General features: G+C 37.3%; 1 protein-coding gene across 2 annotated transcripts in view; it reads right to left on the reverse strand.

The window, feature by feature from the left end:
• Positions 1–16728, reverse strand: part of LOC146000351 (uncharacterized) — a 154599-nt gene that overhangs the window by 127794 nt on the left and 10077 nt on the right. For both annotated transcript variants that reach the window (XR_014443494.1, XM_083137893.1), the window contains exon 2: positions 9620–9698. Coding sequence is in view for 1 of the 2 variants with exons in the window: in XM_083137893.1 (XP_082994019.1) it covers positions 9620–9639 (20 nt within the window). In the remaining variant the exon portion in view is untranslated. The remainder of the gene's footprint in view (positions 1–9619; positions 9699–16728) is intronic.

The raw sequence follows: 16728 nt of genomic DNA on the forward strand, positions 1-16728 counted from the left end.
AATTCTTCCTCAGTTTTATACATGTTTTAACCTTTTATTATGTCTAGCTTTTAATATTTCCAGGTCTGAAGGAGGATCAATTATAATTTCAAAATTACGGATAATTAAAAGACAGTACATATTGCGACTGTTGTTCTGTCAATTTTATGAGGTTGATGACAAAGGTGTGAACATGATGTTATAAAGGGTGTTTCATAAAGTGCGCAGTTTTTAAATCGCTTGTCATTTTTTTGTTTGAAGGTTGGCAACACTGTTCTTATCATTTTTGTAATCTCTGATCACTCCGATTATTACTTGAGCAATTTCTTGGCATCTGTTGAGTTTAGTTGCCATGGAGCGGTTCACAATTGAGCAATGCGTCGTTATCTTGAAAACACATTACAAAAATGAGGAGTCTTATGCACAGACAGTTCGTAACCTTCGCGCAATCTTCGGACGTAACTATGCCCTCACTGCAACAACAGTTAGGAGGATGGTGAAGAAATTCGAGATATCCGGGTCAGTTGCAACCATAAATTTGCCTGGGCAAAAATGTAGTCGTCGCACAGATGAAAACATTGCAGTAGTGCAAGACAGTGTGAATGTTAGCCCCGCGAAGTCACTTCACCGTCGTTCACAACAGTTGGGGATATCGGTATCCTCAGTGCAACGAATACTGAAAGAACACCTTCATATGCACCCTTACAAGGTTCAGTTGAGGCAAGAGATCAAATCAACCGATCATGCGAAACAAAGAAATATGCCATATGGACATATGCCAGACATCATTTTTCACTTTTAAATCGCATACGGGCATATGCTGGACACTTTTCACTTTTCAATTATTAAATTGTAGTGAATGTGTAAAATAATAAAAATAGAAATGTCAACAATTTTCGCTGAGTTATTGCATTTTCAAAAACTGCGCACTTTATGAAACACCCTTTATATATACTTTTCATGGTATGAATATTACACATATTTTTGTTAATCTCTGCTCTCCATCACTTTCAATAAGATTTTTTTACTTTACAAAGAAAGCTAAAATACAGAAGGTTGTTCGGGATCTCTGGTGACGATTTTGAAAGCCACTGGCGGAGCTGTTATCAACGTCAGTCCGTCCAAACGGTGCATGTTGAGTCACGTCAGTACCGAGAACACGTGTGCAGAGTGTTGTGCCATTTACCTACAACATGCCGAAGAAAATTGAACCATATTGGGAGGGCTACATAACAGCCCTTTCCGATGATAAATATAGCTATTCGGCAATCAAAGGAATGTGCAAGAAGCGTGGTTTTGTGATATCGAAGAACGGGATCAGTGCGGTATTGAACAAGGCAAAGGCCGACTGGACCTAATTCCACAGGGAAAGAAACAGGCAAATCCACGAGCAGCTACGAGTCGTACACCGGACATAGTGAGAAAAATGAAGGCCCTTGTGTCAGGTGGTAACCCTGCCTCCCAAAGGAGTATCGCACGTAAGTTGGGAATGTCTGTGTCAACAGTGAACACCATAATCAAGAAGGACCTGCAACTAGAAATGCGGCATAAGCGGCGAGTTCACAAGCTGTTGCCTCGTCACATTGTGGAACGTCGCACGAACGCTAGAAAGCTCTATGAGACCTATCTTGCAGGGGAGAGATGGAAAAATGTGGTGACATTAGACGAAGCATATGTCTACCTTAGTAGCTGTCACAAACCCCGTCCGATATACTACCGCCCTCGCGACAAAAACAATTATCAAACATTGTATCGAGAATGCCAGGAAAGTTTTCCACGGGGTTTCATGATCATCGCTGGATACTGCTATAATGGCAAGCTAGCAATTCGCCGTGTAGCTAATAATGTGAAGGTGAACTACACGTACTATCAGGATGAGGTTTTAACACCCATTTATAACATAGATATCCTGGCACTGTAGCGAATGGAGATGGAAACTGGCATCCGTGCAATTCCTTACAGCGACATTCCGGCGAAGGCGCCAGATGGATCACCCATGGACTTCTGTGCATTTGGACTCCTAAAACGGGCCTTAGGAAAGAGACGTCCACGCACTCTCAATGGCCTCTGGAAAGCCTGTCAGGAAGAGTGGGAAAAGTTGGACATGATAACTCTTAGGAAAAGTCTGTTGCAATGGAAATTACGTTGTCGGGCTATAGCGCGGAATGAACTTTGGTGGCGACATGGATTTTCATGAACTTATCACCCTTCCAACATTGTCCTCAGAGATCCCGAACGACCTTCTGTATATAGAACTCACTTATAAGAGCCACATACAAATCCTATTTTCTATGTACAGCCACTGACCACTGACACTTTTGGGTTGAAACAACATTGTTGAAAGTCAATGATATTGATACAGCCAAGAGGTGTCTGTGATTTTACAAGCAGTAATAAACTGAATCCATTTGTCTCGCATCAAGTGATTTGCTGCCCATGAAAAGATATGTTGTATGTGGTATGATAGTCACAAAGCACAACTAAGAACATTGTAGTTCTAGGCACTGGAAGCATTTTGGAACTTGGAACCTGTAAAAACTGCTAAGTGTTATTGCAATATAAGAAGACATAAGTATTTGGAGGGGTGTGGCCAATGAATCAAGAGATTGATGATTAAAAACAAAAAACTCTATAGTTTCCCATTTTTCCATCTTTTCAAAATTTTAGGAGTACAATTGCATGTTTATTTCAACTGTTCCTAGAGCACATTAATATGTTATTGGCTTCTTACAGGCTAGAAAAATTGTTTTCTTTTTAAATAATACAATTTCAGGCCATTCTGCAATATTTTATTTGTTACCAAATAAAATGTTAAATTCTGATCGTTTAAATAATTCATTAAATAGTGACTGAAAAAATAAATGGAAAAATTAAATAAATACATTTTATGTTTAAAGGAATGGAAAACTCTATGAGATATCATAATGTGCGAGACAAAATACTTATTTTCTCCACAAATCTGATTCATTTTGTACTATTCGATTCAATTACGTTATTCTCTTTCAGTCACTTTTTAATGAATTGTTTGAAAATAAGATAATAAATGGGCATTCATTTACTAGTTAACAGAACAAATCAGTTTCATGAATAAAGTAAATACTTGTTTCGGGTATAGTAAAAAACTTTTTCCTACTATGTGGAACATTCCTACCAAAAAGTTGATTCAGGATAAAATGAAATAAGTTACAAGATAATGTACACGTAAGCATATCTTTCCCCTCACAAAATCTTCTACATAAATATTAAAATTAATCTGTAAACCACAAAGTTGAATGGAGAGAAAAAATGATACTACAAAATAAAAAAAATAAAAATGTATGATGAAGGGAGTGTGTGTTCTCCCGAAACGTCACAACAAAAACTGTGTTTTTATGCTTGTAAGAACCATAACCTACAGGGTGTTTCACTCGCTCTCGGCCCCTGATTTTTGCTTATAAAAAATCAAACTATTGGTCATAATGTAATAAAATTTGCTACGGGCATACCTTGGTGTATAAGAAGCATGGTGACGTCATTGGAGATGGCGCCACAGTCTCTCTTGTCCTTCAGTGGCCATGTGCGTGCGTCTGGACGATTCTGCCATTAAATGCCAATCGTACGAACATGTGCTTTCAGTCCGCGATTTTGGCCAGTTGGATGATAAAAAAACTCCATAATGGCTGTTTTCAGCAGGATGGTGCCACTTGCCAATGCCAGCATGCAAGAAATTGTGTCCTTCATTCAAGATCGTGTCATTTCCAAAGGACTTTGGCCTGACCTTAGCTGACAGCATTCGGTGGGAAATTGATGCTGTGACTCCTGATGTGTTGGTGGCTAACTTCTGTAACATGGAGAGGCGTGTGCAGGCATGCATTGATGATATTGGCGACCACTTCAAACACTCGCTGTGACATCGCCATGCTTTCCATATACCAAGGTATGTCCTGTTACGTACCCAATAGGACCAAGTAATGTAAATAATTTGCCAAAGAGGAATAGAGATGGCAGCACCAGGCGTGCAAGATTAAGAATTGGCATAATATATGTGAATAACTTTATAAATAAGAACAAAGCAAATTGGAAAGATAAAAAACAATAGAATCTACTATAAGAAGATAAAGAATAAATATAAAATAAATAAATTAATGTAGATACGCGATAAATTAAACCAGTGATCATATGTAAATTGATCAGAAAACTAAAGAAGTCAAAGCACTGATACAAATTTGTGTCTTTGAACAGATATTGCATCTGTCTGATTGATTTATCATTCCCATAGCGGAAATTTTGTTTACAACAGTGGCAGCACGTTCCAATCGACACCCCACAGCACTTTTTGGTTGCACGTTTCAACCGTAGCACCTACTTGGATGTGTGTGTCAGTTGTTTGCACGAAGTATACACTCTGTTGTACCCAGTTAGTGTTGGCGCGTTCCAATCACAGCCACAAGGGAGGATATTAATATTATTCCCAAAGCTTAAAGGAAAAAGCTGGAAAAAGATAAAGGAATTCATTAAATCGTCAAAACATAAATTGAAATCCAGAGGGAAGTTCACAAAAAGATAAGGAGAAAGTCCAGATCCAGAACGTCCATTAAGAAGGAAGTCCAGATCCAGACCGTCCATTGAGAAGGAAGTCCAGATACAGACCGTCCATTAAGAAGGAAGTCCAGATCCAGATCTGTCCAATACGAAGGAAGTCCAGATAGAAGAATATTCAAATAGAGAAAAGAAATAATAAAAAGCATATTGAGATGAAAATTGATTGTAAACAAGAATTATAGAAGAAAGTAGCTTATCATTTAAATATTCTTACTCCATGTATCCTGTGTTTAAATAATATATTTGTTTAAAGGTCTCCATTGGAAGGATCCTGTCTGGTTTCGTTGTCTACAAAGAACCCTACCCAGTAGATAAGCTAGCTGAGGTTTAAGATTAAGATTTATGCTCCTTGCACCAAATGGAGGTAGCAGTCCATAGTAAATTTAATTACATTTTGACTAATAGTTTGATTTTTATAACCGAAAATCAGGGGACGAGAGCAAGTGTAATAACACCCTGAACAAGAGTAATAATTCTACAATGCAAGCAGTGCGTACATACAAGAACAATTTACATTATTTTATCAAATGTAAAAATAATCGTCGTATAAAGTGGGTACCTGGAGGAAACTCTGGGGGCTAAAGGCAGCCAGGGGCATGGTGCTGATCACATCACCCCCCTTCAGCCGTGATCCAGAAGGTGTGGGGCTTTAACTCCACACCCCCTATATGCCTTCATGGCATGGTGCAAAGCACAGGGGAGCACTTTACTTTTCTTTTACAATAAATATTCCCTAGCCTTCATGTACTTGCCAAGATCTCAGTCAAACCACATTAATACACAAATAATTAAATTGTTTTCTGTAATTTAGAAACGGTTGTTATTGGTTGTTTAGAACTACATAATTTGTACTCATGTCCAGATATTATTAAAATAATTAAATCAAGAAGACTTAGGTGGGCAGGCCATGTGGCACGAATGGGAGAGAAAAGAGGAGTTTACAGGATTCTTGTTGGGAAACCAGATGGTAAGAGACCTGTAGGAAGGCCAAGACGAAGATGGAGGGACAACGTTAAGATGGACCTAAAGGAAATCGGTAGGGATGGAAAAGAGTATATAGATCTTGCTCAAGATAGGGACAGATGGAAGGCCTGTGTTGCTGCAGCCATGAACCTTCAGGTTAGTTAGTTAGTTAGTGTTATTGGGTTACCAGCCAGGTTAAGTAAGCACGTATTTCCAATGTTTCAAGTGACCATGGACATAAATGCTGACCCAACAACCTAGCTGGTAACACAAGAACACCTGTTTGAATCACATCACCTACAATTCCTATGGATGATTTCAAAAGATTCAATTTTATACGCTTCCACAATAAGGAATGCATACATTTCAAAGCAATCAGAATATTATGACCTAAGCTGCAATCGGTGAGTCAGACAACTGCAAGATATACCTGAGAGGAAATGCATCGCTTCTAACTTCCAGCTTAAGATCATCTTAGCATGTGATCTGCAGATGAAACTAGCCAATGCAACAACTAACATACAAGCTGTAAAAGGAAAACTATGGGAGAATAAATATATGTAGGAAAGAATAAAAAAAAGTAGCTACATTTTTGGAAAGAGTATAAATATGGTATATATTCTTTGGTCATGTGTTTAATTGAATTTAAGTAGCAGTAATTGAAACCAATTTTGATTTCATATTCATCTTCATAATATTCAGAGTTCAATCAAAATATCTGTTATGAATTTAGAAAAAAAAATTACAACATTAGGTCTCATAAGAAACATATGCTTAGCATTCATTAATGCAGAAAGCATTGTACAAATCACACGTCGAAGTCATGCTCTTCATTGTTTGAAGCAGATGAGATATTCAGCTCACATGATGTTGGTATAAAACAATGAATTTCTCTCTTTTTATACTTCAAACTAACATTTAAATATTTTCAAAAGTATAATTTATAGGGCTGAGCCGATGCCGATGTATCGGTATCGGTTGGAATTAATCTACCAACACCTGCCGATACTTTTCCAGCATATTAGTCTTTTACAGGCAGGGTTGGCCCGATGGTGTGTGTGTGTGGGGGGGGGGGGGGCAGCCCAGTTTTCCCCACGTGGGATTATTCAGAAAAAAACATCTTGAAAAACCCACTCAAAATGTTTTTTTTTTTTTTTCAGAAAATGTTGTAAATTATGGCTTTGAATAATTGTGAGGTACTAGTATTGTCAACAGTTTGAGAAAACTTGTAAATCAAAGGCTTAGCCAAGCTTATAATACTGAAAATAATTAACGTGGTACAAGTCACAGTGGTTTTTTACAGGATATTTTTCTCAAATCATGTTAGAAATGGACTTTTAACAAGAAATAATACGAACATATATCCAAGAAACAAAAAATCAAAAGGGTCTGAAATATTTAGATAAAACATTGAACGAACAAAGCTTATAATTTTAAAATGTGGTAGCACTTTAGATATCAGTTACTTCCGTATGTGGGCAAGCCACATAGTTTCACCTGTGACGATCAATTTTTACAATAAATTTTTCCATGAATAAAACATTGCAAAGAAGAACTGAGTACATTTTATTGAAATGTCATGAAAGTAGAATAAAGTTAACTGTGGTATAATTAAATCAAGTACTTTTCAAATGATTCATTTAATTTCTCAAAATTTAGTATGTGTGCAAGTGTTGTTTACAATGCCTTGCACTGAGACAGTGACCCATCCTTCCCTCCAGTTCAGTGCATTGATTCAATGTAATGGGTTGCTTGCCCATGTAGGATAAATGTTATTTGTGGTTAGGAGCTCTATACCCAAGAAGTCGAGCACTCTCACAATCTACCACAATTTCATTTTCCCTTAAAAATAGGGGGTGTGGGGTACTCAAGTAAATACAATGCATACATATACTTTCATATTTTTACCATTTTTGAAATTTTCAAACCTAAGACTACAATTTCGAGCTTTGTGCATAAAACTTTCAGGAGCATTGTGACAATACTTGCACTGTAAATTCACAATAAAATTATTGAAACATAATGCACGATTTAGGATGGATGGATGGGCAAAGAAAGACAAGTCATCAATTTAGTGATCATGATAACATGTTTCTGCAGCTATAAAACTTGACAGACTGCAATGGTATTGCATGTGAGTGAAATTGAACAATGTGTTTCAAGATGGTGAATAAAAAACTGATTTTCCTCATGTTGCATGCATGCTCTATACCATGCTTTCTTTTTCCCCAAAACTGTCTACAATGCATTTTCGGAGTATAAGGAACTAAACTCAGTCATTGTAGATAATACGTCGGTCCGCAATTTTACAGTAAAAATAATAATAAAAAAATTATATTTCATAGTTAAGGAGAGGAGTAGTGGTAAAATCGCAAACATGCATTTTGCCATAAATGTAAAGCTTTTGAGTTGCAATTTTTAGAGTTGCAAGATAACTTAAAGGATTGTTGTCATATTGTATTTGAGAAAAAATTGTCACCATGTTTAAAGATGACGGACGATTTAACATGCCTTGAAAGAGCTCGAAGCTTTGAAGGTGATGTGATCACAACAAAACTCCGGTTGCCTTTAGCCCCCAGGATCAATTCATTTGAGGCTGAGTGAGTTCCAGAGCTGCTTTATGCAGGGAAAAGACCGGAAAAATTCCGACCTTAGATCACCCACCCCAAGATTCGAACACGGGTCTTCTGCATGACAATCAGCCAGCCTGTCTACTTTTTTTACATTTGTAATAAAAGTAATACCCCCCCAAATTGTAGCCTCCCCCTTTTTCTCTCTATTTTCTCAATATTCTCCATTTTTTCTGTATTATTATTGGGACAAACATTCACATCCGAACCAGGATTCGAACCCCAGACCCCTGGCATTGACGCTAACCACTCCGCCACGGAGGTTGACTAAACCACCACAGCTATCAAGTATTATAGTATTGCAAATGTGCAACCCTGGGAACTGATCATAGATCTATTAACTGTTACGCCATCCAGCAAGAGTAGAATCAAACTATTGGTCAAATTTTTCAGAACATAGTATTTTAGATAATTGAATCATTTGTCCTGCACTTTGGCTGTGCGGTCATGCTTTGGGCTCTGGCTATGGGACGTGTGCAGGTTTGAGTCTCCTGAGATTTCGGCCTGTGTACGAGACTGGTGAACGCTCAACCATCATGATTAAATTGGGAAGCTAGGAACGAGTAGCGTAACCCCATCATGAAAACCTATGACGACAACTGGGGGTTCGTCATGCTGACCACACGTCACCCCATAACTGGTTGGTTGATCTCACACCAGGTTTTATCTGAAAAAAAAAAAAAAAAACAACACCCGGGTTGGGTTTTTTCGAAAAAACCCAGGCAAAATGCCAACCCTGTTTACAGGGCCCGTAAAAATGCCACACAACACTTTCATGGAGTCTAATTATCCTTGAAATTATGCAAAATTCAAATGAAAAATTTTGCACGAAAAACTCTATAACAACTATTTTAATATTCTGATGTAATTCTCGAATATTCCATAGCAAATAGTAAATTGATGTATATAATTGAAGAAGAATATTTACATACCAACACTGATATTTTGAACAAATTTTAATAATTGCAATTTTCAAGTATCTGTGGGAATCGGTAAGAGTATCGGTATCGGCTCAGCCCTAGTAATTTATTCATCTTGAATACAAAGAATGTTGTCAAACTATGCCAAGTATAACTGTAGTCATCCCCACAATAACATTATCCCAAACCACATATATCTCCACCGAAGCCGTCATCTTGCAAGATCTTGCACAAACAAAACAAGACAAATTTTCTTTAACTTGGGTGTGACTGCAAGATGGTTGTAAGCTGTCTAAATCGCCGGATGCTCTTACTCTGCAAGATGTGATGTCAACTTCCAGCCATCGGATGCTAAACGTGCAAGATCTGCAAGACTTGAAGTCACCTGGCTCTAGTATCTATGAACTATATTTGCTAGTACACATTTCACAAAACAGGCTCCCATACCTTACTCCACTATTAAAAGCTAGAGATAAACTATAACAGAAAAAATAGTATGATACTACAGATCAATTTACAAAGATGCGACTATTTCTTTCACCTCACCTCTGTCTTTCTTTGTCCATCTTCAAAAGTTATGTTCTTAACAAATCACATCCTCAGTCAACAATCCAATCATGTATCCCTAGAAAAGACAAACACAAATTATAATTTTACCACCGATAAATCAAATTATGCAATTGTAAGCACGAGACAAGTTAAAATTTTAAACAATTTTAGCAACATATTATCATCTTATCTACAACAAATGCATGAAGGCATAAAATCTGTAGACCTATTACTAAAAAAATCACACACATTCAAAAAACTTTCTGTAAGCAGACCACATGCTACGATTTAGGCACATGGAATCACTGGCATACACAGAGGGGGGACTGAAGGTCCTACAGCTTCCCAAAATTTATAGAAAACAAAAAATTCAAATGAAGGCAGTTATGAAGTTGAAAAATAAATTTAAATGACCCCCCGTAACAATTTTTGTGCTTGAAGGACTTTTAAAACGAAGGTTTAAAATTGTAATTGGAGCTCATATCTCATGAAAATAAAACCAACAACGGGGTATCAACTAAATTAATTTACAGTGACGCATTCAAGAAAATATTTAATATCACCTTGTTCAGTAAAGGTTAGATTCATGGTACTCAACCCACGTTCATATTTAGCTGTAGATATTGGTACAATTCCAATTTAATTCACATAATCTTTGAGTGAGGTGAAAATGCATTTTGATTTTCTTTGCAGATGTGAAAATCTTTTAACTAGTGACTCGCGCATGCTTTCGCTTACATTAAAGTTCACCTGACATGCCACAATAAAACACATGTTCTTAATCATCTAAATGCAATGCGTATGCATTTAATAGGACCACATGCAAAAAGAAACCTGTCTCCAAACAGACTACTCATATTGTCCACCAAAGATAGAGGAAAACCATACAAAAGCATAGTTTTTTTTCAAAGTCCTGAACCACAGTGAATCAATCAATTGTTTTCAATGTTTCAAGAGTAGTCATGTCAATTTCTTGCTTTGCTCTTAAGAACTGAAGGACTTCGGTTTTGCACATAAAATGATAGTACTTACTTCTCGAAAGTCTTAAAATATTGTAAATTCCATCACAAATAACTACTTTGGTAAATGTTTAACCAGTCCACCCACAAGTTGATCGGGGATCATCTCAACTTATCAACAACAAAACACTACAGATCTCAACATGCACTCGAATAAGATTAAATGATGAAGTGACCCAACATACGTAAAAAGCACAGTCCAGTTTTAATATTTGATACAAAAGTACCTGTGAAACACCAGAAATCTGAAAAAATACAGACTGCATGGCATCTAAAAGAGAGACAACCAGGGCTGTCAACTTTTCAAAATCATTGATTGGGTGTGCTCAAACATTTGAATTATAAGTTCACAAAAAATCATATAAATTATTAGGTGGGCTCGGTCACCATGGGTACATATAAATTGGCAACACTGAGCACAGAAGCCACGAATCACATAACAAAATTTTTGTATGTATCTATGGTGCGGTAAAATTTGAATTCAACTGGAACACCGTAAGTACAATGCAGTTTCCAAGTGGGTTGGATACAATAATCTCTGGTAGAGATGTGAAATTCATAACCAGATTTCTTGGCTTAAAACAGGAGAGGGGGTAAAATCTCCTATTGCCCCTTCAAATTAAAATGTATAAATGCAAGTTTCTTTCCTAATTTCAAATGACAAACTTCTGATTTTCCACTCCACCACTTTCGAAATGAGCCTAAAATGGGGTCTAGAGCTTTATATGTTTTGGAATTATCTGTTTTTATAATAACCATAAATTCTAAAAAAATAATGAAATAAAATGTATTTATGTAAACTTTAATTTAAAAAATAGGAAATCCAAATGGTATTATCCATGTTCCCCAACATTTTATTTATGTACATATATATAATGTAAAATGTTCATGTGCCACTGAATGCACTTATGCACCACACAAGTTCACAAATTCAAACACCCCCCCCCCCCACCAAAAAAAAATTCCAGCGTACAGCAGTGCATGGAATCAAATATAGTGTAGATTAAAAGTTTAGTATCCCTGGAACGTCTGAAATTCCTTAATTTTCTTCTTTTTCACATTGGAACTTACGTATTCTGCATTCCTAAGGATTCTTGAAGGTGCCATTTCGTTTTTTCACACAAATAATATCAATTTTCGACATATCGAGTAATTCTTTGTTTGTTTGTTTTCACTTGCGTTACACCAATATTGCGGAGAAATCTTGACTAGCGTTGTCCATGATCAGTGGTTATGCAGTGTTGCAACCTTCTTCAACGAAAAATACGGAGCGAATGTAGAATATACAGAATGTCTCTAATTTCGTTAATATTTGGTATACTAACTAAATTAGGCATTCTAATCACGAATCTGTTTTGTTAAAATGCCGCGGACACGTCTGGAAATCGCGAAAAAAAATTATGTAAGTTGATTTTTTTTTAAGAAAAAAGCTTTTTTGCATTGTTTTACGAACAAAATTTTAACTATGCTTGCCTAACCTAACCTACCCTTGCCAGAAATGGTTTGTGGGGTTATCGGTGAATGGTTTGTGGGGATACCCGTGCATTTTTACATGCATCCATGGCCTTTTAGCAACAGATTCATGATTAGAAGGGCAAATTTAGTTAGTATACCAAATATTAACGTATATTAGAGACATTCTCTATATTCTTCATTCATACCAAAAATACCTACTTTCGTGTTACTGATTTTGTATTTTTTTCCAAGTTCGAAAACCCCACAGACCATTCATAAATAGCCCCACGAACCATTCACAGATAGCCCCATGAACCATTCATAAATAGCCCCACGAAGCATGCATGGCAAGGTTAGGTTAGGTTCGGTTAGGCAAACATAGTTAAAATTGTCATCTTCAAAATTATCATGTTTTTGGAAAACAACGGTGTGGTTGGAAACACTGACCGGGGGTTACATCATCGAACGCAAGCAACATTTGATTCACGTAGTGGAAGGATATAGAGCTTTCGTGCATTGAAGAGGCATTAATCTTCAAAAATACATGATTTACCAGCGAAATAAATTAAGCGATTGGAAAAAACACTTCCACGACCTTTCAAAAGTATACGGAAAGTTAGTTCAGTAAGTACTTTCTCCTATAAAATTGAAGAAATACGTTTCGGGTATACTAAAATTTTACCTAGCGTAGTTTACAAATTTTTATGAGTATATATAGCATTAGCTTCCAAAAAACTTTTTAAAAGTAAAAAAACCTTGAATTTTGAAAAAGCTGAAACACTGACTGGTAAGACTGCAGAATATGGGCTGCTTAGGAGGAACGTGGTTCATACTTTTTTGGTAATGTTTTGTAGTTAGTAACCATCCATCCAATGGTGGTTGCATGACCATTTTAGAAAAAAATCATTTTTAGTACATACATTTGTACATGTTTCTAGATATCAAAACCAATGTTCAAAATAATCTATTGTCTTTAGTTCTCCTGGGCCAGCCATTTTTCCAACATGGTGCATGGCTTTCTTGCTCATGTAGCAGTATACAGAAACCTTAATATCTCAAAAACCATTAAAGCTAGAGACCTGAAACAAAATTCATTTTGTAGCTAATGAAGTATACTTCCTATGACATTCAGGTAAGTTTTGCTTGAAATTACATCGTAAATACGAAAATTATGGTGGAAAATGGGGTAACAATAGTTAAAAAATTACATTTTTAAGCCCGATTTTTTTAATGAAGGAGTTTAGTCTAAGGCTTCATTTTTTTTTCATGTGTAGACCTGCCTGCAGGGTGTCTGTAAATAAAATATCAGTGCTTAGAAATGCACCCCTTTTTTACAGCATGGGCTCAAACATGGCCGTTCATTGAATTTTGACAGTTTTCGGGGCTAAATATCTCAAGATGGGTCCCCTTTAAAAATTCTGAAATTTGGTATATAGGAAGCCCTTCATGAACCTAACTCACAGTAAAAAATCTCAACTTTTAGATTCAACTCGTTTTGGTCAATATGAGGTAACATATGTCACCTAATTTCTGACGTTGCAAAGTAAGGTTAAACTACATTCCATACCTAGAATAATGAAGTCTTTTCTTTTTCTGTTTCAAATTTGGGTTAAATAAAGCCTCAGAAAATATAGTAACATAAGGTTTTAATACTTGACTTACCAGAAATTGAAATTACAAGGTATGACAATTGAAAATCCACGAAATTTCATTGCAAAGGTTTGATTTATTAGGTACCCACGACCAGTTGGTATTGTCAGCTCCAAAACTAAGCTTCCCCCATATTTTTATCAACGTAGCAGTACATGCAGCTTAAGATAGTCAGTGGCCTGCCCAGGAATTTCGAAAGGGAGGGGAGTGGGGTTACATATACTTTTTTAGTATACAGCCCTGTTTTTGCCACATTATCCTGCCTTTGACGTAATTGTTTATGGAATACTAGCCAAAGGTATTGAGTTATGATCCCCACCAACCCCTCCTTGGGCACTTTGGAGTTTCAAAGCTGGTAGAATATATTATCTTTTGTTTCCTTTATTTTCCACTTTTTTTTCTTCCAAGAAAAGACATTCATTGAAATAGATGTGAGTCATGCAAAGCAGAAGATTCAGAGACATGTTTTGATAGGATGTGAGGCAAACCTGGAATTGATTTGTGCATGTACAATGTCTGCTGTCATTCTTCCTTTGCCTAATGTGCCGAGAGTAGTGACTTGTTAATGTTTGTTATCTGTGACAGGAAATGGAGTGTTCTGTAATATTTTCAACTGAAGAGGACTGTCATAAATACCCTTTTGGTAATGTTCCCAAAAACCTAACTAATCTTAACAAAGTCAGTTAAAATGATAACACTTCTTAGGTAAAGACTACAGGTGTATGGCTTAGAGACAATATGCAAATACCATTAAATATAGCTTTTTTATATGGTAAAGTATGTTGTGATCTTCAGAAGTACCACTTAAAGAAAAGGTTAAGTAAGGTAAGGTAAAAAAAAAGTGTCAAGAAAGCCTTATACCAGTTAAATCAATATGCCTGATATGTTGGAGTAAAAGTTTCATATGTGGAGAAAGTGACTCACTTAAATGCCAGAATTGAAATCATGTCTTTGTGCCAAGCCAAGGAAAACTAAAGGAAATGCATGAAGTCTGTTCTGTTTTTTATGCATCTCCTGTTTCAAAACTGAGGAGGCTGATTGCAGAAAAACAATAAAATGATCTTGCTCGAAAAACTATTCACATCCTACAGGGAGTGCAAAGGAAACTGGAAAGTTGCTTTTCACTAAGTATTAAAACTGAAGAAAAGGAAAGCAAGTGTGACAATCCTTTGCATGGCCAGTACAATCATATAATTGAAATTATAAGAAGAAAAATGTAAATGAGCAAAAAACGGATGTTGAAAAAGTCAGAATCATCAGTGTTGAGTGTCAGTTTCCAGAAAGCCCCGCACTACATTGGCTAACTGGCTGAACTCCAGCCTGGCCCAAATTATCCTAAATGCTGCGTCGGTTCCCGCATGGTGTCTGGGTAAGTAACAGACGCACTAAGACGATATATACATACATTTAATGTCTATAATACACATATACGAAGGACTATACAATAACTAAACAATATACACAAAGGACTGTCTATTCGGCTGTAGACTGTCTACAGCGCACTTGTAACCGCGCGCGTGTGACACGGTTCCTCTCACAACAACAACTCTCTGATGACGACTGTTCTTTTCTCGTGGCAATGCCCAAGCTAAGCGCCTGGCTCAACTCTCGGGACCTTCCCAAATTTACTTGTGGGTGTAAGTTCCCGTAATCAAGTATGCGGGAGGTTCCGCAGTTTCTTACTCCCACACACTTCACACATGAATAACTCACACATACACATTATATACAAAAATGGAAAACAAGATAAAAACACTAATTATATACATTGTTCACCGAACACCCCCCCCCCCCCCCGTTGAAATATTAATTTCAACCACAATCAATAATTTCAATGTAGTACACTTATGTCTCCTTAGAATAGGGGAGAGAAGCAAGTTTCACAATTGGACGTCTGTATTGTCCATCAGCTGTTCACACTGTCACTGATCGTACTAACTTGTCTGGTCCTGGATGAACTTTCACTACTCTTCCTAGCTTCCATTGCTGTGGAGGGGTAGGTTTTTTCAACAACACCAGATCTCCTATCTGTAGATTTTCCTTCTTCTCCATCCATTTGGGCCGCTGCTGGAGTCTGGACAAGTACTCTGTTGCCCACCGTTTCCAAAAATGTTGCGTCATTTTTGGGATCAAATGCCACTTAGACAAACAATTCGACGTGGATGACATAAAGTCTGGTTGTGGTACAGCCAGTAACGATTGATTTGATTTGGTATTTTAAGTCCACTTTATGCACAGTAAGGCTAATCGGGACTGGACCTACAGTTTAAAGTGGGATCCGAACCACTTGTGCCTCCACCGGGTATCGAACCCGGGACCCCTTGATTACAAGGCGACGACGCTACCACTGCACCATCGGGGAGGCCACTCAGCCAGTAACGAATCACCGGTTAAGAAGTGTCCTGGTGTGAGTGCCGTTAGGTCATCTGGATCACTACTTAACTCCGTTAATGGCCTCGAGTTAAGACACGACTCTATTTGTGTCAATAACGTGATGAACTGCTCATAAGTGAGTAATGTTGAGCCCGTAACTCTTTTCAAGTGATATTTCACTGCCTTCACTGAAATTTCCCATACTCCACTCCAGTGTGCTGCTCCCGGTGGATTGAATTTCCATTGTATGCCTTGAGAGGCCGTAACATCTGACACCGAATGGACGTGCTCATTTTGTCGCATGAATTGAAGTAGCTTTTTCAATTCTCTGTTTGCCCCTATGAAGTTCGTTCCGCAATCGCTGAAGATTTGGTTAGGTTTGCCACGTCTGGCCACAAACCTACGTAATGCAGCAATGAATGTAGGCGTTGATGCATCATTTACCGCTTCCAAGTGAATTGCTTTGGTTGCAAGACACACGAAAAGAGCGACGTATCCTTTGGTGATTTTTGAAGACCTGAGTTGGCAACTCTTTATTGAAAATGGGCCGCAGTAATCTACACCTGTATTTGCAAATACTCGGCCTGGATTGACGCGAGGGGCTGGCAA

This window comes from Lepisma saccharinum, chromosome 16 (assembly GCF_977018435.1).
Source record: "Lepisma saccharinum chromosome 16, izLepSacc3.1, whole genome shotgun sequence".
In the NCBI taxonomy this organism is placed as follows: domain Eukaryota; kingdom Metazoa; phylum Arthropoda; class Insecta; order Zygentoma; family Lepismatidae; genus Lepisma; species Lepisma saccharinum.